This window comes from Ahaetulla prasina, chromosome 2 (assembly GCF_028640845.1).
Source record: "Ahaetulla prasina isolate Xishuangbanna chromosome 2, ASM2864084v1, whole genome shotgun sequence".
Taxonomy (NCBI): domain Eukaryota; kingdom Metazoa; phylum Chordata; class Lepidosauria; order Squamata; family Colubridae; genus Ahaetulla; species Ahaetulla prasina.
In genome coordinates, this window is record NC_080540.1 from 99,703,148 (window position 1) to 99,726,945 (window position 23,798).

The following is a 23,798-nucleotide window of genomic DNA, read 5'->3' on the forward strand; positions in this document are numbered from 1 at the left end:
GCCAATCTGATTTGAGAAGGGATTGTTCTCCTCAGTTATTTATATTGCACTGTTCTCCCTAACCTTTCCAAAAGTGGTGCTTCCAGATTTGTTGACATCATAACTCATTTGGAGGGCATTATATTGGAGGAATATATTTATTCAAAAGTACATCACTCCAAGAATATAATGGATTTTGAGATTAATGAGTTTTGTAATTTGCCATTTTCTGAAGACAGAAAGTTGGAAGTGTTGACTTTTCAACTCATCACATAATTCAGTTTAGAAATGTTAATCATAAATTAACCATCTTATCTCTCCTGCCTGCCAGCTTATTTTGACTACAAAGATGAAGCTGGGTTCCCTAAACCTCCTTCATATAATGTAGCTACAACTCTGCCTACTTATGATGAAGCAGAGAGAACTAAGGCAGAAGCTACTATTCCCTTAGTTCCTGGAAGGGTAAGTGTGCTTTGATTCTCTGTAAACATATCAAAACATAATGAAAAACTAAATTTGTTGATGCAAGTGCTGTTTAATAGGTGATTTTCCACAATCATAGTTAGACCAATACAACTCCCTATAACCATGATGGAGAACCTATGGCGGAAGTGGCATGCAGAACCATCTCTCCGGGCACGCGAGCCATTGCCCCTTGCTATTCCAGGTTCCGGCATATCGGCCAGCTGGTCTTCATGTGCGCAGGAGCACTGGAAACCAGAAGAGCACCTGCCTGGTGTGCATGCGATCCCCAGGAAGATGATCTTCCAGTTTCTGGCATGCACATACGCCCTGGTCACTTGGTTTGTCAGTTTCTGGTGCACATGTGTGCATGAAGACCAGCTGGCCACATGTGCGTGCCGGAAATCAGAAGATCATCTTGGCGCATGCACGTGCACCAAGTGGCTGGTCTTCCGGTTTCTGGCACGCACGCGCATGTGCTCCCATTTTGACACTCAGTGGTGAAAAAGGTTCGCCCACACTGGATTATAAGCTAAATTCGCTGATGTAATTATATAAACAGGAATAATGTATCAATTTGTGCAGTTTTAGAAATGTAGGCAACACTTTCAAATGTTTTTATATTTTTGATCTCTTCTTCACTTCAAATCCCAGTATAGTTATAAGGTTGTTTTTTTGTTTACTTTTGTGTTGTCCTATTTGTACATTAGATACAGTTCACTTAGGTCTTCCTTTTTAAATTTCTCTTTAATTATGGTATTTCACTCGTGTATATGAAATAGTTCTCATTCCTTAGTGATTTACACTGAAGTAGGAGAAGGTAGGTGTGCTTTGTTAAACACCTATCTATATACTACAGACTCTTGTGTTTGTAACCTTTAACTGGGCAAAATGGTGCATCATAGAGCAATGATTTTTCAATAAGGTTCCTCAATGGAATAATTTACACAGTGTGCCCCAAATCCATAACCTATGACTCCCATGGAATTGAAATTTCACAAATTTTATAAAACATGGCATTAAAAATTACAATACAGTTTATGATATAATAGAAAATGTCATAAAACATTCCTTGTCCTGATGTTTGACTGCTATATAGTTCGCCATGGGCTGCTTTCAAGGCAGATACACCTCTGAATATCTCCCTGATTTTTTAAGAACATTAAAAGTTCTGTCATTGTTGAAGGCATTGAATAATCTGGTAAGGAAAATCTCTGATTTTCACAGGTTTTCTAGTTCATTCTCCTTAAGGAAAGGTGACATATTGTTATTATGAACCAGATGTTTGCTAATCATTTTGTTCATTTATGTCACAGGAGGAAGAGTTTGTGACACGGGATGACTTTGATGATTCCGATCAATTGAGGATAGGAAATGATGGCATTTTCATGCTGACTTTCTTCAGTGAGTACTTTTAACAAAGTACTCTTATCAGTTGAAATTGAAATAACATTTGATTTTCATTTTTTATAAGGCCATCTAGATAGTAGAAATATTTTCTTCTGTGCTGTTACAGAGACTGCACATATGGAGCTGATAATTTTTTTAATAGTAATGACTTCCACTTTCATCACAAGTATAAACAATTTTAGTAACTTCTCTTAAAATGCAACAAATGACCTTCCCCCCCCATGTTTCACATTACTATAAACAAATCCTTGAAGCCTCATTGTTTCAGTCCTAATCACCAAAAGCCCATTAAGGGTTAACAGAGAACAACATATCTATTTTAGCTTTGATCAAATAAACCAACTTCCTTTTACTTTTAACAATCTTGATCTTCGGTCCCTTGAAATAATGACCTAGAACTTGATTTCTTTTCATCTTTTCTTTGTCCCTTCTCACAAAATTCTTCAGAGTTTTGTAAATCAAGTATAGGAAAATAATGCATGTCACTCTCTTGGTTAATTATTTATATATCCTTTTTAATTATTAAGTCATGCATGGGTTTCTTCTGAATATCCAGTGTAGCATCTTTTTCATAGACTGTTGCTTTCGAAATCACTTTCAGATCAGTCTCAATCTTGTCAAGTAAAACTTGTTCCTCTTTTATAACATCTTGTACACACCAATCTATTAATAGAAACAGACTCTCTTAAAGTTAATGTCTGGGCCCATTGTTCAAAAACATCCTTCCGTAGTTTCAATGTTAAAACATTTTGCTTCAGTCTGTGCTGTTAAGTGAAATGTTTTTCTCCTTAAATTATAGTCTTTAGTTCTTCCTGATTCCCTCCAGTGTCCAGCTTTGAAGATCTCAACCCTATCATTTAAAAAAAAAAAGAGCATTCAGAAGAAAAGTATTTTTCTACAGAAAGGATTCTTCTAAAATCCCATTTCAAATCCATCTGGATCCTTAGTCTGTTTGTAAATTTTCAAAATCAAAGCTAAGCAATTTCTAAAAATGATTAGAAAAAGAAGTATGTGAATTTAGTTTCCTTAAAGGCGTCAACTAGTTTGAGCAAGATGACTATTCCTTTGTTTCCCAGAACTGTATACTCGCTGGAAACTGCTGCCTTGCAAGGAGAAACTATCTGAACATTTGGTGGCAATCTCAAGTCCTCTCTCTGTCCGGAAAGGAATTACAGTCAGTTTGTTTGACAGCTCTTCTCTCAATCATAGTCTTCAGTTCTACTTTTAGCTGAGTTGTCTTCAGTTTGCTGTTTTTTTTCCTCTTGAAGTCCCAGAGCTGATCATTTTTGACCCAAGAAAAGTCTTGCGTCCATTAACTTCCTTTAATACAAATCTCAAAAGTAGTACAAGATATAATGATAAGTTATAAGTAGTAGTGGGTTGCTACCGGTTTTCCCCAGTTCGCAAGAACCGGTAGTAAACATTTTGAGTAGTTCGGAGAACTGGTAGTAAAAATTCTGCCTGGCCCCGCCCCCAATCTATTGCTGCCTCCCGACTCCCAGCTGATCGGCTAGAAGGAAAAAATCAAGACTCACTTGTCGAAGAAGAGAAAAAAACAACAAGACACCGTCCCTTTAAATTTAGAAGCCAAGAAGCCTCCCAACTGATCGGCTCGCTTCTCAGCCAGGAGATTGCTTGGCAAAGAAGAAGGGAGTGGGAAAATGCTGTCGTTTTAAATTGACAGAGGGGCTAGAAGCTCCTTTCTGGGTCAGCTGAACAACAAATTGGATAAGAGGAGGAATTCTTATATGGTTCAATGTTTTTGAAGTTTTGGGGTTTGTGCAACATGGACTTTGTGTTTCTAAAAAGGTTTGGGCTATTTCCATTGTGAAGTATCCTGTCTTGAATGAGTTTTCTGCCTGCTTGTAAATGGAGCCGAACTTCCGGCTTCCACTTTCCATGATCTCTAAGCACTCTGTTTTCTGCTTACAAAGTTTCCTTTATGCAGCTGGCAGGAATGTGGAATTTCAGGCAGGTTCCTTGCTAGCAGCTTGATTATTCCTTAATTATCTGGGATATTTTATTTGGGAAATGAAGAGGGGGGAGTTTGACTCCTTCCCAGAACAGATTAGTGGGGTGGGGAGGAAATGGGGATTTTGAAGTAACCTTCCCCTGGAGTGGGGAGGGAATGGGGATTTTAGGCTTGCTGTCAAACATCAGCCATAATACTAATGATTGTTTTGAACAATATGCATATTGTATTACTTGAATGGCTATTTTATATGTGAAATTATGACTGAAACCTATATAGGGTCACACTGTCAGGAAGTTTGTCCTTAATTTTAGGTTGCTTCTCTCTTTGTTGAGTTTCCATCCATTGCTTCTTGTATTGCCTTCTGGTGCTTTGGAAAATACTTTGCCCCCCCCCTTATTTCTAGCAGCCCCTTAAAAGCCTGTTGCCTATCACACTCTTGGGCAAAGCATTGAGCCATTTCCTCCTTTCAGTGGTCCATGAAAGTGCATCTATAGCAGAGGTCTCTAACCTTGGCCACTTTAAGACTTTAAGACAGCAAAGCTGGCTGAGGAATTCTGGGAGTTGAAGTCCATAAGTCTTAGAGTGGCCAAGTTTGGAGACCCCTGATCTATAATATGTAGATAATAAAGTTGAAAAAAGGTGAACAACATTTTTGCAGAACTATAGATACGTTGAGGCTGGGTGTGACAAGGAATGGCTGGGAGGGGAGGGGCCAGGTGAGGTACCCCTTGACTTGAGAGACATTGAGTTGGCCACGCCTACCCAGTCACATGACCATCAAACCACACCCACTGTCACATGACCAAGCCATGCCCACAAAATAAGCCACGCCCACAGAACCAGTAGTAAAAAAAATTTAGAACCCACTCCTGGTTATAAGCATAAGGATGCTATAGACAGCAGTGCTAATTTAGGAATGTGATACAGTTTGTGCTACCTCTCTATTTTAGGGGCCTTGAAGTGGAAATTTTACAAAAATTGAAGGGGAACATAAATACTTGCACAAATAGTCATAAGAGCAACTCCACCGAGTTACACACAAGCTCCTTCTACTTTAGCACCTTGCTTCCACGGTGGTTGATGAGATTTTTCTGGGAAGCTCAGAATCAGGCATGAAGGCAGTTACCCTTTTCTCTTCGTAACTCTTCAAAGTGATGCTGAGAGGCATTCTGACTACTAGCTATCTATAGGTTGCCTTTGACAGGAGAGTTTTCTTTCTGTAACTTTTCACATTAGTCTTTTTTAATTATCTTCCCAAGTTCTTCAGGGTGTCTTTGTAGCAGCGATCTTTTTTTAATTATAGTATGACCATCATAAATAATTAGAATAAAATGAAATCCATTATCTGGCATTAAGCATTTTCTTTGTTTTTTTTTTTTTAGTGGCATTCCTTTTCAACTGGATTGGATTCTTCCTCTCTTTCTGCTTGACTACCTCAGCAGCAGGAAGATATGGGGCTATTTCTGGATTTGGTCTTTCTCTCATTAAGTGGATTCTGATTGTCAGGGTAAGTTACAGAATGAAAAAAGAAATTATAAGTCTCTGTGTTTGATACAGAGTTTAGTAAAGTATTCCATTATTTCTTCCTTGTGAAAGTTTTAGAAAACTAATTTAGACAAACTATTATGTATTATATTCATTGTATTTAGGAAATACAATATAATAGATTCTGTTTGAGCCCTGTGATCATTTGCATGCTAATTTGTTTAGCTTTCTTTCAAACATTTTACTATTTTAACTGAATGATTTTTATATTTTATTGTGCAGCATTTGGATACATGTTAGAAAACTTGTGTATATAAAACCCATTTGCTCTTGGATAGGCACTCTGCAATTAACAGGAGGCAGTTATTACCTTTGTACATCAGGGAAATGCCACAGACATAATTATCCAGACCTCAAACATTATTTCTTTCTCTCTTTCTTTCAAATGCTAGGAATTGAATCTAAAATTACCTGCATAGAAGGTATCCTATGTAGAATCCTATGTAGGATTTGCCATTAATTTATATAACTATATATGTGGATTTCCCATATATACTGTATTTTTTGCACTATAAGACACTCCAGAACATAAGGTGCACCTAGCTTTTGGGGAGGAAAATAAGAAAAAAAAAATCTGCCTCTGCCTCCCAGCATTCATCCGGTTGAATTCATCTGTCTAGCGTCCTTGCAGCAAACAGCCTGGTCAGCTTCAGCAAACAACCAGGGAATGCTGGAGCCTTTGCTGCCAAGCAGTTGATTGGCAGTTGGATTGGCCTCCCGGAATACCACCAATCAGGTGTTCTAGACAGCAGGGATCGACACCACTGCCATTTGCCGCCACTGCTGTTTGCCGCCACTGCCGTTTGGCACGTATCGCCACCACCTATTGGCAGATCCAACTGCCAGTCAGCTACTTAGCAGTGAAGGCTCCAGCGTTTCTTGGGTGGCGAATGGCAGCAACGGTGAAAGGCGGTGGTGATGAATGCTGCCGCCATACCAACCCCCCTCATCTCGCTGCAATATTCACTCTATAAGATGCACAGACATTTCCACTTTTCTGGGTGGGGGGAAAGTGCATCTTATAGCATGAAAGATATGGAACTTACATAGTTCTCTTCTACTGGTAGGCTTCCCAAAGCAGCACATAAAATTAACTTATTTCAAGTTTGAAAAACTGGATTGAATAATATAAAATATAAGTTATAGATAGAAATTTTTCTTAAGAACAACTGAAAGCAAAATAGCTCTTAATTTTGATTCCATCTCTCTATTAACAATATTTTACAAAATTGTCTTTAAACATAATTCAGTTTCCCATTTTTGAGAAAAGACAAAGATCATTAAAAAGCTAAGGTTAATTTCAGTAAGTAAGTAAGTAAGTTTATTACAGCCATAGGCCAAAACAAATAAAAAACACTCAGTAAATATACAATTAAAAATTCAAGAATAAAATAATACATATCAAATAAAATCTATGATAAAAACTAGTTATCTGTTATGTAACTTAAAATTAAAATACTACTGACATCCATTGTGTCTAGTACCATTCCTATGATTAAAATACATGATCTCAACCAATTGGGTCCCTTCCTAATTTACATGCATGGAAAACCGTCAGGTATGTGAGCTTAATTTCAGAGAACATAACTAAGAACTACGAAATAGATATTTTTTTTAGAATAGAATAGAATAACAGAGTTGGAAGGGACTTTGGAGGTCTTCTAGCCCAACCCGTTGCTCAGGCAGGAAACCCTATACCCATTTCATCCAAATGGTTGTCCAGTCTCCATGCAAAACTGGAAAATAATACAGTTGCTACAAGAGTTTCATTAACTTTTATGAGTCAGTTTCTTAGAATAGGAACCATGTGTTTTTACCTTTCCAATCCGATCCAACAGATTGGGCATCCTGTAGATCCCTTTAACCAAAGAGTGTCAACTGGCAGGAACTAGAGGATAGGGTTTTTCTGCTGTAGTCCCTGCCTTATGGAATAATCTCCTCTTGGAGATTAGAATGGCCCCTGTTGTTTTTTCACAAAGCTTTAAAAACTGGCTGTGTAACCAGGCCTGCAGCTCAGGTATTAAGGACCCTGTTCCTTGGCTTTACTGTTAGTTAGTTAACTATCTCGGTTGCAGTATCTATTTATTTTTGGTGGTTTTTATTGTTTCATTGTTTTTAATTGTTTTAACATTAATTTTAAAATTATAAGCCACTCAGAATCACTTGGTTGAGTTGGATGGCTATAGAAATTGAATGAATACATAAACAAGTCAATATCCAAAGTACTTCTGAATCATTTCAATGTGTACAGAGCCCAAGAACTATACATGACACAGATCAGTGCAAGAGGCAAACATATTTGTGCATCAAAACCTTGATAGCAAAAGGAATCATTTGTATTTGAGGAAGAATATGCAGAATACCTAATCTTTTCCAAGAGCAGATTTTCCTCATTGTTAACTTCAGTATGTCGTGTTTGCTCTGTTTCTTCAACAAAGAGTAAATTATTGTTGTTTTGTTCTAATAGAATCAAGTGGTTGCCGTCATATATTCACTTTTGCTAAGAAAGTATAAGTGAAAGTATTTTACAACTGCTGTGTCCTAAAGGATTTCTTCCCAGAACTATTAATACTAGCTCAATAAATAATTGTAAATGAGCAGCAGTTATTTTAAAACTAAACTATTCCTGCTTTGGAGGATTTAGCCATTGTTCTGCTTATTTATTTATTTATTTATTTATTATTTAAACTTATATACCGCCCTATCTCCCAAAGGACTCAGGGCGGTTTACAGGCATATAAAAACATCAATATACAAATTAAAATAATCATTAAAAGACTTATTCTAATGCCAATAATTAATAATACCAATTATTAAAAATAGAAATATAAATATTAAAATCAATTTAAAACCCCTCTAAATTTAAAAATCTAAGCCAGTCCTGCACAGATGAATAAATGAGTCTTGTGCTCATGACGGAAGGTTCAAGATCTGGAAGTGGGCGGAGCCCTGGGGGGAGTTCGTTCCAGAGGGCGGGAGCCCCCACAGAGAAGGCCCTTCCCCTGGGCGTCGCCAGACGACACTGCCTAGCTGACGGCACCCTGAGGAGTCCCTCTCTGTGAGAGCGCACGGGTCGGTGAGAGGTATCTGGTCGCAGTAGGCGGTCCCGTAGATAACCCGGCCCTATGCCATGGGGCGCTTTAAAGGTGGTCACCAAAACCTTGAAGCGCACCCAGAAGGCCACAGGTAGCCAGTGCAGCCTGCGCAGGATGGGTGTTATCACGGGAGCCACGAGGCTCCATCTATCACCAGCGCAGCCGCATTCTGGACTAACTGTAGCCTCCGGATGCCCTTCAAGGAAGCCCCATGTAGAGGCGTTGCAGTAATCCAGGCGAGGCGTCACGAGGCGTGGTGACCGTGCATAGGCCTCCCGGTCCAGAAAGGGGCGCAACTGGCGCACCAGGCGAACCTGGTAGAACGCTCTCCTGGAGACGGCCGTCAAGTGATCTTCTAGAGACAGCCGTTCATCCAGGAGGACGCCTAAGTTGCGCACCCTCTCCATCGGGGCCAATGACTCGCCACCGATGGTCAGCCGCGGATTTAGCTGACTGTACCGGGATGCCGGCATCCACAGCCACTCTGTCTTGGAGGGATTGAGCTTGAGCCTGTTTCTCCCCATCCAGACCCGTACGGCCTCCAGACACCGGGACAGCACTTCGATAGCTTCGTTGCTTAGCTAGCAACTAATCAGCAGTGTGAAAAATCCCACAAATGCTTACCAGCTTAATACATTCCTCATGTTTTGTTTTTAATTTTTAGTTCTCTACCTATTTCCCTGGCTATTTTGATGGACAATACTGGCTGTGGTGGGTGTTCCTTGTATTAGGTAAGTGGGTTTCAGTGAATTTATTTTAGTGTTACCAAGTTGTTGATTTTAATTATTTTAACCTTAATTTTAAAATTATAAGCCACTCAGAATCACTTGGTTGAGTTGGATGGCTATAGAAATTGAATGAATACATAAACAAGTCAATATCCAAAGTACTTCTGAATCATTTCAATGTGTACAGAGCCCAAGAACTATACATGACACAGATCAGTGCAAGAGGCAAACATATTTGTGCATCAAAACCTTGATAGCAAAAGGAATCGTTTGTATTTGAGGAAGACTATGCAGAATGCCTAATCTTTTCCAAGAGCAGATTTTCCTCATTGTTAACTTCAGTATGTCGTGTTTGCTCTGTTTCTTCAACAAAGAGTAAATTATTGTTGTTTTGTTCTAATAGAATCAAGTGGTTGCCGTCATATATTCACTTCTGCTAAGAAAGTATAAGTGAAAGTATTTTACAACTGCTGTGTCCTAAAGGATTTCTTCCCAGAGCTATTAATACTAGCTCAATAAATAATTGTAAATGAGCAGCAGTTATTTTAAAGCTAAACTATTCCTGCTTTGGAGGATTTAGCCATTGTTCTGCTTATTTATTTATTTATTTATTTATTATTTAAACTTATATACCGCCCTATCTCCCAAAGGACTCAGGGCGGTTTACAGGCATATAAAAACATCAATATACAAATTAAAATAATCATTAAAAGACTTATTCTAATGCCAATAATTAATAATACCAATTATTAAAAATAGAAATATAAATATTAAAATCAATTTAAAACCCCTCTAAATTTAAAAATCTAAGCCAGTCCTGCACAGATGAATAAATGAGTCTTGAGCTCATGACGGAAGGTTCAAGATCTGGAAGTTGACGGAGTCCTGGGGAGTTCGTTCCAGAGGAGGCCCTTCCTGGGCGTCGCCAGGCGACACTGCCTAGCTGACGGCACCTGAGGAGTCCCTCTCTGTGAGGCGCACGGGTCGGTGAGAGGTATCTGGTCGCAGTAGGCGGTCCCGTAGATAACCCGGCCCTATGCCATGGGCGCTTTAAAGGTGGTCACCAAAACCTTGAAGCGCACCCGAAGGCCACAGGTAGCCAGTGCAGCCTGCGCAGGATGGGTGTTATGCGGGAGCCACGAGGCTCCATCTATCACCAGCGCAGCCGCATTCTGGACTAACTGTAGCCTCCGGATGCCCTTCAAGGAAGCCCCATGTAGAGGCGTTGCAGTAATCCAGGCGAGGCGTCACGAGGCGTGGTGACCGTGCATAGGGCCTCCCGGTCCAGAAAGGGGCGCAACTGGCGCACCAGGCGAACCTGGTAGAACGCTCTCCTGGAGACGGCCGTCAAGTGATCTTCTAGAGACAGCCGTTCATCCAGGAGGGCGCCTAAGTTGCGCACCCTCTCCATCGGGGCCAATGACTCGCCACCGATGGTCAGCCGCGGATTTAGCTGACTGTACCGGGATGCCGGCATCCACAGCCACTCTGTCTTGGAGGGATTGAGCTTGAGCCTGTTTCTCCCCATCCAGACCCGTACGGCCTCCAGACACCGGGACAGCACTTCGATAGCTTCGTTGCTTAGCTAGCAACTAATCAGCAGTGTGAAAAATCCCACAAATGCTTACCAGCTTAATACATTCATCATGTTTTGTTTTTAATTTTTAGTTCTCTACCTATTTCCCTGGCTATTTTGATGGACAATACTGGCTGTGGTGGGTGTTCCTTGTATTAGGTAAGTGGGTTTCAGTGAATTTATTTTAGTGTTACCAAGTTGTTGATTTTAATTATTTTACCTGGGGCTATAAATCAAAATTTAATTTGTAAACCAAAAATAACTTTTCATAAAGTAACTTCTGTTAGCTTTTTGACTTAATTTTTAACTATAATTTAATTCATTATTTGAGAAAGGTTTAATAATGTACGGCCCTTTTTAGGGATTTCATGTAAAGGAATCCTGCCACCTAGTGGAGATGTCATTAGTTGCATATTAAAAGATCTTGTCTGACTCTTGCATTGGCCAAAAGCAAATCCTGTAACTTAACCAGATAGAGCATTTATTTATTTTTATTTATTTATTTATTTTGTCAAACAGAACAGTATATATAAGTATAAGTATATGAGTATATGATAACGTGAAAAGGAAATTCTCAGATTGGTCAAATTTCTTCAGAACATTTCAAAATTATTCGGAATCATCAGAACACAGGCTTTAGGAGAGACATTAACAATTTCCAAAGGATAATGGTGTAGTTAAATAGTGCCAAGAAAATGATAAAAAGCAAGAATGCTTTCTTTAACAAAGGCATCTTGTTGTAGAAAAGAAAAAACTCCCAGATTCTGGTAAAATACATGTTAAGTAATTAAATAATGGAAGCCAGTATAATCAAACCCATATTTAGAAGCATCTATGATCTATTACACCTGTTACACAAGTTGTAAATTTTCCTAGAGAAGACAGTTTTGATTATATTAATCAGTTTCATTAAGTGATTATTGCTGATGATTGATTGATGTGTTTTTATGTTTGTAAAAAAATGTAACAGTTTTATGACCATTACAACATATTAATGTTACATTTTTAGAACATTTTTTGCGGTGGTTAAGTGAATGCTGTGGGCGTTAAGTGGTTGCTATGCTCTGTTTTTGCTGAAAACCAGAAGTGCCAGTTTTCAGCAAAATTGTCATAAAACATAGTAATTTGACCGCTGGATGCAGCAAACGGCCATAAATCAGTCTTGTTGTCGAGCAGCCAAAATACAGTCACATGATTGCAAGGGGCCCTAACTATCAGAACTTCAGGTCCAGGTCATAAATCCCCTTTTCAGATAGGTTGTAATTTCAAACAGTTGCTCAGCAACTGTTTCATAAATTGAGAACTCCCTGTAATTTGAATTTACCAGTACTTTAAAATAGTTTTTAAAGGCCAAGGGGGCTAAATATGGAACATTCTCTCTTGGGTCCATTTCAGCCTTTGAACGCGAATGATTTATGTGTACAGGTAGACCTTGACTTACAACAGTTCATTTAGTGACTGTTCAAAGTTACAATGGCACTGAAAAAGTGACACATGACCATTTTTCAGAGTTACGACCTTTGCAGCATCCCCAGGTTCATGTGATCAAAATTCAGATGCTTGACAACCGACTCATATTTATGACCGTTGCTGTGTCCCAAGGTCACGTAAACACCTTTTGTGACCTTCTGACAAGTAAAGTCAAGGGGGAAGCCAGATTCACTTAACAACCGTGTTACTAACTAATCAACTGCAGTGATTCGCTTAACAGTGGTGGCAAGAAAGGTCATAAAATGGGGCAAAACTCAACGAATGTCTCACTTAACAACAGAAATTTTGGGCTCAATTATGGTCATAAGCCAAGGACTACCTACTATAGTTACATTATTTTTTTAACATTAGCCTTAATTTTTATAGTATTGTAATACTATAAACCAACTCTTTAGTGTTGGAGATCTTGTCAAGCATATGCATTAATAATAAAATGCCAAATTAGTATGTAGACACAACATTGCATGCTGGGTTAAACAAAACTGTAAATAATTGATTTCGCAGTGCATTGTAATCTTCCAAATATTTTTTTTTTATTCAAAACGTTTTACAAAAAAAATCCCCTTTTCCCCCAACCCCTCCCTTCACTAAACCCTCCCCCCTCCCCCCTGACTTCCCGGATGAAGCACAAGGTATAGTTAAGAATAAAACAAACATATGCTAAGAAAATTTTCCCCCAAAACTATTATACCAATTTTCCCTTTCTAACTCTGGCTTCCTCCTAACACATCCAAAATCCTTCAAGAAGAAAAAAAATATATATATAAAAAATAAGAAAATTAAAATTAAGAATTAAGAATAACAAAATATATAAATCAATAAAACAAATTAATCCTAAAGTATATAAAATCAACTAAAACATAAAAATGCAATCCAGTTCATAAAATATCTCCCTTATAGCTTCTATAACCATATAATTTTTCCCCCCAGGTCTTCCTTACATAAACTCTTTCAAAAATATTCTATTCAAGATACAATACAACACATTATAAAATTTCAATACCAAGCGTTACAGTAGCTATTCAAGTGGTCCTGGTCATTGTCTTCGGGACAATAATATTTTTGTCTATTAATAATTCAAAGAATAATACTTTTGTCTCTTGCCATTTTTTTTGATGCATTAATCTCTGTCTTTCCTTCATTTCTCCTTTTGAAAAGTCAGTCACAATATTACCTAGTAAATCCTTACGTTCAAAAATCCACAAAATACTACCATATATTCCATCAGTCCAAAGAGGGAATTCTTGATAAACATTAAGTCTATAAGTTTTTCCAGTTCGGGAGACAGCCTCCTGTAGCACTAATTCTGACATTTCATCCAAACTATTTGAAGGAAGCTTCTTTACATCAGCTTGTTTATTCACGATCATATCTTCATCCATTGCATTTAAGTCCTGTTTCAGTTCGTATTTTTGAGTAATTAAATACATTCTTTCTGTGTAATCCTGTATAAAGTCACGAATCCATTCTTCTGAAAGAACCTTCATAACAAAGTTCTTGCTGAAAATCCCCTTATGAAATACTTAAACAACGTAATATGATCCAACAAACCAGAATCCAACACAATAAGATGATGTCTCCATTCAGTTTCGATTTCACAGCAAGCTATTTGCAGTTAGTCTAAAACGCCATTTTAAGAGAAGGAAAAAAAAGAATAATTTTTCTCTCTTTAAAAAGAGGAGGAAGTCAGGAAATCAACAATACTTGCAAACCAATAATTATTCACTTATGCTTCTTCCGCCTGCTTATAAATCCATAAAAAGAAATCAATTGTTAGCAGAACTTGGACACCTTCCTCTTTTCCTGCTGTTGTAAGAGACGCGGTGGATAATGGAGATAGGAGGGATTCGAAGGGACTCACCTTCCAGGACTTTGCATAACAAAAACAAAGCCCCTAAGGGAATCTACCTCTCTCCCCCCTGCTCGTTCCCCTGCTCTCTCAACCAGAGAGGGAAAATTAAGTCGGGAACAGCTGTTTGAAAGCTATTTACACCGGCTTTTACAATATCCAGCGCGGAGTGCCAGAAATTAGCACCCAGCGAGAAAGGTGGAGCCAAGCGGAAGTATGTATTAGTATTAGTATGTAGACACAACATTGCATGCTGGGTTAAACAAAACTGTAAATAATTGATTTCGCAGTGCATTGTAATCTTCCAAATATTGTTTGTTGTTTTTGCTATAACAATTAGCCTGGCTTTCTCTAAAAAATAAATGTGTTGATTAAGTGTTAAGATAGCCTCCCATCGACCTGTGCGCTCCCACAGAGTGGGCCTTCTCAGGGTGCCGTCGACCAAACAATGTCAGTTGGAGGCCCCCAGGGGGAGAGCCTTCTCTGTGGCGGCACCGGCCCTTTGGAACGAGCTGCCTCCGGGGTTGCGCCAACTCCCCGACCTCCGGACCTTCAAACACGAACTTAAGACTTGATTATTTCATCGTGCGGGACTGGCCTAAGCGAAAATTTTAAATGGAAATTTTAATTGGGTTTTATGTCGGTCTATGACTGTTTTAGTTTGATTCGGCCTATTGTAAATATTTGGTTTTAATTTTGCTTTTAAATTTGTTGTTTGTACTTTGTGATGGTTTTTAATATGGTTGTAAACCGCCCTGAGTCCTTCGGGAGAAGGGCGATATAGAAATTAAATTATAAATAAATAAATAAATAAAACTGAAGTTTGCTTCAGGTTGGTTTAAGAAAAGAAATGACATGTCTTTAAAGGTTAGCAATCATAAATATAATCAAGACAATAAGGAATATGATAATTATTAGGGGAAATGTATTGTTCAATATATTTTAGAGCTACATAATCCTAAGAATTATGAATAAAATTTCAACCTTAAACAGAGCTTCCCCATCTTGTTGCTCTGTCTCTGTACATTTCAACACTCTTAAGCTGTAGTTCTTAAACTGGCCAACTGTGCTGCTTAAGACAAGAGAATGAATAAACCTATGGTTAAGTACAGAGTCTGTAACTGTAAGGAAATATAAATTGTTTGGATATTAAATGGGTTCCCTCCTCCGATTTGGAACTCTTTTGTATATTTTAGTAATGTGACTTTGAACATGGGGTGAATATTGACTGGTTCAGTATAATGTTTAGAAGCAAAAATTAAAAACAATGTTTACTGTTCAACTTCAATTGAAGTTTGCTTTTTTCTTTGTCGAATAAAATAACAAGCTCATGGTTAATAAACCAAAATTTCCACTTGGATACATATATTTTATTCTTTAGAAATAACTGTAGCCTTCTTGAACTTAAGTTACTGTTGCTTAAACAGCTCACACTTAAGTGCTGGAAGTTTTATAAATTTCCACCCAAACCACCCAATAATTCCTTCTGGTCCAGTTGATAGTTTGCCAGCTTTCTCCAGTCTCTAGCTCTTGTTGTGGAAAACTCACTAAGAGGGGCTCCAGTTTTATATTCTTTAAATGACAGTCATTCAATTATATATAGTATTTATAATGTATATAGTAGCCTTAGCTTAACAAACTATATACATCATTTTTAGACAGAGTTTTTATGGTTCAAGTGTCTCACTTCTTTTCCTGTTCCCATTTTCATGTGCTCATACTTTATAAAGCTTCAGTACTTTCGCTTGTTAGGCTTCATTTTAGTTTAGGGTCCAAACTTTACAGTACTCTTTCCTGAACTTGAAATTCCAACACCTTTATCAAGCTATCCTTACTAACATTTGGTTGGTCATTTCCAAACATAGCAATCTTCCACCAACCAGTTTCCTCTGGAAATCTCTCTTTATGATCGTGTTTGTTCCTACTGGGTTCCCAACTACAGATTTTTTCCCCAACTATTCTTTGATACACACATTATCCTCATCCATACAGGATAAAATACAGGAAGTTCTTGACTTACAACAGTTCGTTTAGTGACTGTTCAAAGTTACAAGGGCACTGAAAAAAGTGACTTACGACGTTTTTTCACACTTGTGACTTTTGCAGCATCTCCATGACTAAAGGTAAAGGTAAAGGTTCCCCTTGCACATATATGGTAGTCATTCCCGACTTTATGGTCATGGTCCCCACGGCTACGTGACCAAAATTCACATGCTTGGCAACTGACTCATAGTTACAAGGGTTGCAGTGTCCCAGGGTCATGTGATCACACTTTGCAACCTTTTGACCAGCAAAGTTAATAGGGAAGCCAGATTTACTAACTTCGGTGATTTACCTAACAACTGTAGCAAGAAAGGTCATAAAATGGAGTAAAACTCCAAACAAATGTCTCGCTTAGCAATAGAAATTTGGGACTCAATTGTGATCGTCAGTTGAGGGCTACCTGTACAATTCCAGAAATGTCCAAGAATCTCTATTGCCTAAGGGAATTTCTGTTTGCTTAGTTTCATCAAAAGCTGGACATATCTGTTCCTAACTATCTTCATTAGGATGGATGCTTCTTCATGTCTTCGTGAAAGTTTAGATTATTTTGGCAAGGAGAGGGGAAAAAATCTTGGGACCACTTTACAACTCTGTCCAAATCAAGGATTCTCATCCTGCCAACCTCTTTTCCTTTTCATCTCTTTCCTTTCGATGAGAATTGTTTACCTGATAACAATCCTGGTTTGAAGATTGAATTAGCAGAAAAGTGCTTGACTTGCTGATTATTTGACCTTGTACCACAATAAGGAATGTAACAAGTTGAGGAAAATCATAACAAATTAGAAACAGATTGTTAGGCTCTTGAACACACAGTGCTTTTTGGATCAAAGAGAAATAATGTGTTTACATAAAAATATTCTGTACTTTTTCTATAGGATTTCTTCTGTTTCTCAGAGGATTTATCAATTATGCAAAGGTTCGGAAGATGCCAGAAACATTTTCTACACTCCCTAGGACAAGAGTTCTCTTTATTTACTAAAGGTAAGTAAGTAAGTAATAAATAAATAAATGGTACTTAAATAAAGTTTGCTAATTTCTGGGATGTGTGTGTTTGTATATATAGACACATGTTAAAAAAATACTATGAAATTTCACATTTCCCTGTTATTTATAAAATCAATTTATATTATTTGTTGCATTTGTTTTCTTTTTTGTATTATCACAAAATACATTTTTTGTAATTCAGTCATATTGAGTGCGAAAAGAAATTTTCAAATTGCTTTAGGAAAATGTGTTTCCTTGACCTGTATGCACAACTTAATTTGCCAAATAGATGTTCACTATTGAATTAGAAGGCAATATCAAAACTCAGGGAAGAAAAACACCATCATTGAAACAGGCTGTATAAACAAATGCAGTTGGCATTAGCCACATAAAGACACTTGAACTAGAGAAGGGTATTTTTTTAAAAAAAAAACACTGTGGCTAGGGTATCTTTAATCCTTTATTAGTGATTTTAATTAAAAGATACTTGCCCCTGGAGAGGAAAGCTATGGCAAATCTAGACAGCATACTAAAAAGCGGAGACATCACCCTGCCAACAAAAGTGCATACAGTCAAGGCTATGGTTTTCCCAGTTGCAATGTATGGCTGTGAAAGTTGGACCATAAGGAAGGCTGAGCGCCAAAGAATTGAGGTCTTTGAAGTATGGTGCTGGAGAAGACTCCTGCGAGTCCCTTGGACTGCAAGGCGATCAAACCTGTCAGTCCTAGAAGAGATCAACCCTGACTGCTCTTTAGAAGGCCAGGTTCTGAAGATGAAACTCAAATACTTTGGCCACCTAATGAGAAGGAAGGACTCACTGGAGAAGAGCCTAATGCTGGGAAAGATTGAGGGCAAAAGAAGAAGGGGATGACACAGAATGAGGTGGCTGGATGGCGTTACCAAAGCAGTAGGCCTGAGCTTAAATGGACTCCAGAGGATGATAGAGGACAGGAAGGCCTGGAGGAATGTTGTCCCTGGGGTCACAATGGTTCAGACATGACTTCCCAACTAACAACAATAACAAAATAGCCCTCCTGACTAGGAGGAATTCCTACTGAATTACAATTTTCCTCACTTCTAAGTTTCTTTCAATACTAAAGTAAAAATGGGTTTGACTGGCAGGCCATTGCTGTTTTTTTGTTTCTACTGACATCAGAAACTATTATTTCTCTGAATGTAGAGTATTTTAGCCCATCTTCTTTATTTCTGATATAGTTGATGTAGGGTGCAAAAATGGCAGCCGCATAATTTTGCATCTACCCATGCAAAAAGTGACTTTCAGAGTTCTTGGATTAGAACTCTTACATAAGCCTAGAGGGTGCCTGCCTATAAATGAAATTTTCTAGCTTGCCAAATTAAAATTTAATAGGTAACAAAATGTATATATTTATTTATTAAAGGTGCTTGATGCTGGTTCAATTGGGCAAATTTATGTAACTTACAAAGCAATAGCTATATCGTCCAACAAGCAGCAGTATTCATAATCAAATTTGAAGCAACTTCTGGATGTGCAGAAAAGCAGTCCAAAAAGGATGCTTACAAACAATGTACAGAACCTACTTGCTTGAAGCTCCTAACACAATGATTATCCTAAGCCTTTTATCCGTTTGCAGTCAGTGTGCATGGAACTAATGCAATTATTATTATTATGGCTAGTTAAATATAATTAACTAAATTGTAGCTATTAATTATGTTTACTATACAGTAATATTATTCCTTGAGATTAAAGTAAATAAATTTAGCAATCTTTAATCTGTTCAGATTTGAACATGAATACAGGATTTATAGGTGAAACTCAAAAAATTAGAATATTGTGCAAAAGTTCATTTATTTCAGCAACTTAAAAGGTGAAACTAATATATGAGATAGACTCATTACATGCAAAGCGAGATAGTTCACGTCTTGATTTGTCATAATTTTGATGATTATGGCTGACACCTCATGAAAACCCCAAATTCACAATCTCAGAAAATTAGAATATTGTGAAAAGGTTCAATATTCTAGGCTCAAAGTGTCCCACTCTAATCAGCTAATTAAACATAACACCCGCAAAGGGTTCCTGAGCCTTTAAATGGTCTCCCAGTCTGGTTCAGTAGGGATCACAATCATGGGAAAGACTGCTGACCTGACAGTTGTGCTGAAAACCATCATTGACACCCCCATAAGGAGGGAAAGTCTCAAAAGGTAATTGCAAAAGAAGTTGGATGTTCCCAAAGTGCTGTATCAAAGCACATTAATAGAAAGTCATGTGGAAGAGAATAGTGTAAAAAGAAAAAGGTGCAAAAGCAGCAGAGATGACTGCAGCCTGGAGAGGATTGTCAGGAAAAGGCCATTCAAAAGTGTTCATTCACAAGGAGTGGACTGAGGCTGGAGTCGGTGCATCAAGAGCCACCATACACAGACGGATCCTTGACATGGGCTTCAAATGTCGTATTCAAGCCGCTCCTGAACAACAAACAATGTCAGAAGCGTCTTACCTGGTCTAAAGAAAAAAAGAACTGGTCTGTTGCTCAGTGGTTCAAAGTCCTCTTTTCTGATGAGAGCAACTTTTGCATCTCATTTGGAAATCAAGGACTCAGAGTCTGGAGGAAGAATGGAGAGGCACACACTGCAAGATGCTTGAAGTCCAATGTGAAGTTTCCACAGTCTCTGTTGATTTGGGGAGCCATGTCATCTGCTGGTGTTGGTCCACTGTGTTTCGTTAAGTCCAGGGTCAATGTAGCCGTCTACCAGGAGATTTTGGAGCACTTCATGCTTCCTTCCGCAGACGAGCTTTATGGGGATGCTGACTTCATTTTCCAGCAGGACTTGGCACCTGCCCACACTGCCAAAAGTACCAAAACCTAGTTCAATGCCCATGGGATTACTGTGCTTGATTGGCCAGCAAACTCACCTGATCTGAACCCCATAGAGAATCTATGGGGCATTGCCAAGAGAAAGATGAGAGACATGAGACCGAACAATGCAGAAAAGCTGAAGGCCGCTATTGAAGCATCCTGGTCTTCCATAACACCTCAGCAGTGCCACAGGCTGATAGCATCCATGCCATGCCGCATTGAGGCAGTAATTGATGCAAAAGGGGCCCAAACCAAGTACTGAGTACATATGCATGCTTATACTTTTCAGAGGTCCGATACTGTTCTATGTACAATCCTTGTTTTATTGATTTTATGTAATAATCTAATTTTCTGAGATTGTGAATTTGGGGTTTTCATTAGGTGTCAGCCATAATCATCAAAATTATGACAAATCAAGGCATGAACTATCTCGCTTTGCATGTAATGAGTCTATCTCATATATTAGTTTCACCTTTTAAGTTGCATTACTGAAATAAATGAACTTTTGCACAATATTCTAATTTTTTGTTTCACCTGTATAATGATGAACAAGATTATTGTGCTTTTTATTTTCAGTATTCTTTATAAATAGATACATGCAAATAAAAAGCAAGTTTTCATACAGAGTTGCAGGCTGTACTCAAGATATCGAAGTTATTTACTGTATTGATCTGATTATGCTAAGCCAGAGAAGGTAGCCTATAGCCTCTCCTCACCCCCATTTGTGAACCTCCACTGTCTATTTTAATACGATCCAATAATATGCTATTGCTGTCTTAAACACAGTTTGTCTAGACTTTTGAAGAAGATAGCATGACTATCTATAGAATATAGAGCTGCACTGAGCAATTATAGAGTAACCGCTAGTCACCGTGGCTGAGTGGTTAAGACACTGGTCTTTTCAACCAGAAGGTTGGCAGTTCAAGAGCCAAGCACCGTTTGATGGGGTGAGCTCCCGTTTCTGCCCCAGCTTCTGCTAACTTTATATAAGTAGATAAATAGGTATCACTTTAATGGGAAGGTAACAGCATTCCTTGCGCCTCAGTATATAGTCATGCCTGCCAAATGAGCATGGAAGCGTCTTTTGACAATGCTGGCTCTTCAGTTGTGAATCAGTGATGAGCACCGCCCTCTAGAATTGGACATAACTGGACAGGGAAACCTTTACCTTTAAAATGAGTTTAAAATTTTACAGATGTATTCAGCTATTAAAATGAAACAACAGAATGAAGAATGTAAAAAAGTCAAGGAGACAAACACTTATGAATTATTATGCTATCTACAAAAATTCATGTCTGTAAAATGTTTCCTCGGTTATACTTAATGTTTTATGACCATTCTTCTCTTTGCTATCATTTTGCTTTTTTCAGACTAAAGTCTTTTGGCAACATTTTCCTGCTTTAAATGAATCCTCCCTCAATTAATATATGGACATCTGCAGGAAATTAATCAAGACTCTGGACACCCACAAAAGAAAGAAAGTAATTAATCACCTGCTTAAAATAAATAAAGTTTTATTGGAAAAAAAAGAAGCATTTCTTTCTATTTGTTTTTAGATGTAAAATTTTAATAGTACAATGCAAACTCCTGTAATCATTAAATCATTAGTGGCTAATGTTTGAAACAACTCTTGCAATCAAGTCTGTGATGTTACTAATAATGCCTTATTTAGTATTTGTAGTCTTTTAAATAGCATGAGCTATTGCCCTGTAGCCAGAAGGGGTCAGTCTTGCTTTTTTTCCCCCCTTAAAATGAGCTTGGAGTATACTCTCTTAGTGTAAGATACTGTAATAATGCTGGCCATTGTGAAGGGATGTTCTTGGATCTAGAAACTTGTTTTAACTGTATTTCTGCACATAATATGTATCTGTTATTAAATAAAATGATAACAACTTGGAAGTAAAGTGTACATGCACAATCTGAATGTTTTTAAAGAATAACTGAGAGTATGGCTAAGAAGATGGTAGAAAGATGTATTGATTTTTGGTAATATATGATAAGTCCTTTATACAATTGTACTATATCCATTTTGGCTTGGGATCCTTGCAGTATATGTTGGTAACGTAAAATTCAAATAATTTGATACTGCCATGTGTAAAATTAGACAATTATGTTTGATGATTTTAGGGTCTTAAGATAGTCTCTTTACTAATTAACATTTCTTGTTTTTCTAATTTATGTTACAGTTAAATATAGTTCATTGTATGTTTCTGTGATTTCTGCAAAGCAGTAATTCAGAATTCTATTGTGTTAAAACTGTAAATATAGCAGAATGTTAATAAATGTCACTTACATTAGTAGGTTTTTCATTTTGCTATACACCAGTGTTCAAATGGAGACTTTAAGGGGGAAATCCTAAAACAGCCCAATTAGAACATCATGCTCTCATTTGGGCCATTGGATGGCAAAAGGCAAGGATGGAAGAAGATATGGCACTATTTAATTACAAGTCTCAGTTTATTCAATCATTCAAATGTCTGCTGTATTAACCAGTTCTCACATCTAAGGCTGTTGACAGACCAAGTAACTGTTTATCTCAAAATTTGCTCTATAGCATTTCTTGCATAATGTGTCCTAAAAAATACAGTCTTCATTATTTTTGTAAAAGCTTAAAAAATGTGACTCAGCCAAGCTCAATCTAGGCCTAATGTTTATGCTGGGAGGGATACCACAGGCAGAATGTAACTGTTTTTCATGCTTGAACTGTACTTGTGCACGTATGCAATTCACATACGTATTACATTGGTAATGTTTGATGAATGTGACTTGTATGTAGTTTCAAACAGTTAAGGATTCCAGTCGTAGGATGAAGATGTATAGTGGGTATGACCAATATTATCTGTGGATTTGTTTAGGGTGGTTGTGTTGTCTTCTTTAAATTAAGCTCTTTTAGGGCTCTCACTGGAGTTTTAGTTTCCCATCTCAGAATAACAGAAAACTTTGATGCCAGGCTTTAGCAATTTTGGTTAGAGATAATTTGCAGGGAAGGAGCAAAAGGGAAGGAGCATTTGAGACCTTATGCAATTCCCAAGGCCTCAGGTTCTCCACCTCTTTTGTATGGAAGGCACTGACATAATGAATTTCACTGAATTCTTGTAACACAGCAAGCATGTTTAGTATTTCCTTTTGGAGCACACGAAACCTACAGGAGACATGGTGAACAAAGTTCTTTGTATCTGGTTTGGCACAGCCCACTTGCTAAATATTTATTTATTTATTTTGTCACAACAATATATGTAACTATCATACAGAAAGGTTATATAGTATATAAAGGTATAAGCATATATATATATAGGAAGAAGAAAAGAAAAACAATAGGACAGGAACGGTAGGCACGTTTGTGCGCTTATGCACGCCCCTTATGGTCCTCTTAGGAATGGGGTGAAGTCAATAGTAGAAAGTTTTTGGTTAAAGCTTTTAGGATTATGGGAAGAGACCACAGAGTCAGGTAAAGTATTCCAAGCACTGATGATTCTGTTACAGAAGTCATATTTTCTGCAATCTAGATTAAAGCGGTTGACATTAAGTTTAAATCTATTGGTTGCTCTTGTATTATTGCAATTAAAGCTGAAGTAGTCTTTGACAGGAAGGACATTACAATAGATGATTCTATGAGTTAAACTTAGGTCTTATCGAAGGTGATGGAGTTCCAAGTTTTCCAAGCCCAGAATTTCAAGTCTAGTGGGATAAGGTATTTTGTTGTTTACAGAGGAATATGCTACCCCATCTTACTGCACCACTTTAAAGCTGCTTCTTTTGATAAACATAATAATACATTTATTGTATCTGGCATTTTGCAACAAACTACATAGGTGAGAAAAACT

At 37.7% G+C, this 23,798-nt stretch overlaps 1 protein-coding gene across 2 annotated transcripts in view; it reads left to right on the forward strand.

Moving 5' to 3' along the window:
• The window catches only part of NDFIP1 (Nedd4 family interacting protein 1), a 36,883-nt gene extending 14,612 nt beyond the window's left edge, over positions 1–22,271 (forward strand). For both annotated transcript variants that reach the window (XM_058173373.1, XM_058173372.1), the window contains exons 3-8: positions 311–441; positions 1,758–1,845; positions 5,209–5,333; positions 9,131–9,197; positions 17,029–17,134; positions 21,345–22,271. In XM_058173373.1, the coding sequence (XP_058029356.1) occupies positions 311–441; positions 1,758–1,845; positions 5,209–5,333; positions 9,131–9,197; positions 17,029–17,132 (515 nt within the window). In that variant the 3' untranslated portion in view covers positions 17,133–17,134; positions 21,345–22,271. The remainder of the gene's footprint in view (positions 1–310; positions 442–1,757; positions 1,846–5,208; positions 5,334–9,130; positions 9,198–17,028; positions 17,135–21,344) is intronic.
• The last annotated feature ends 1,527 nt before the right edge of the window (positions 22,272–23,798 follow it).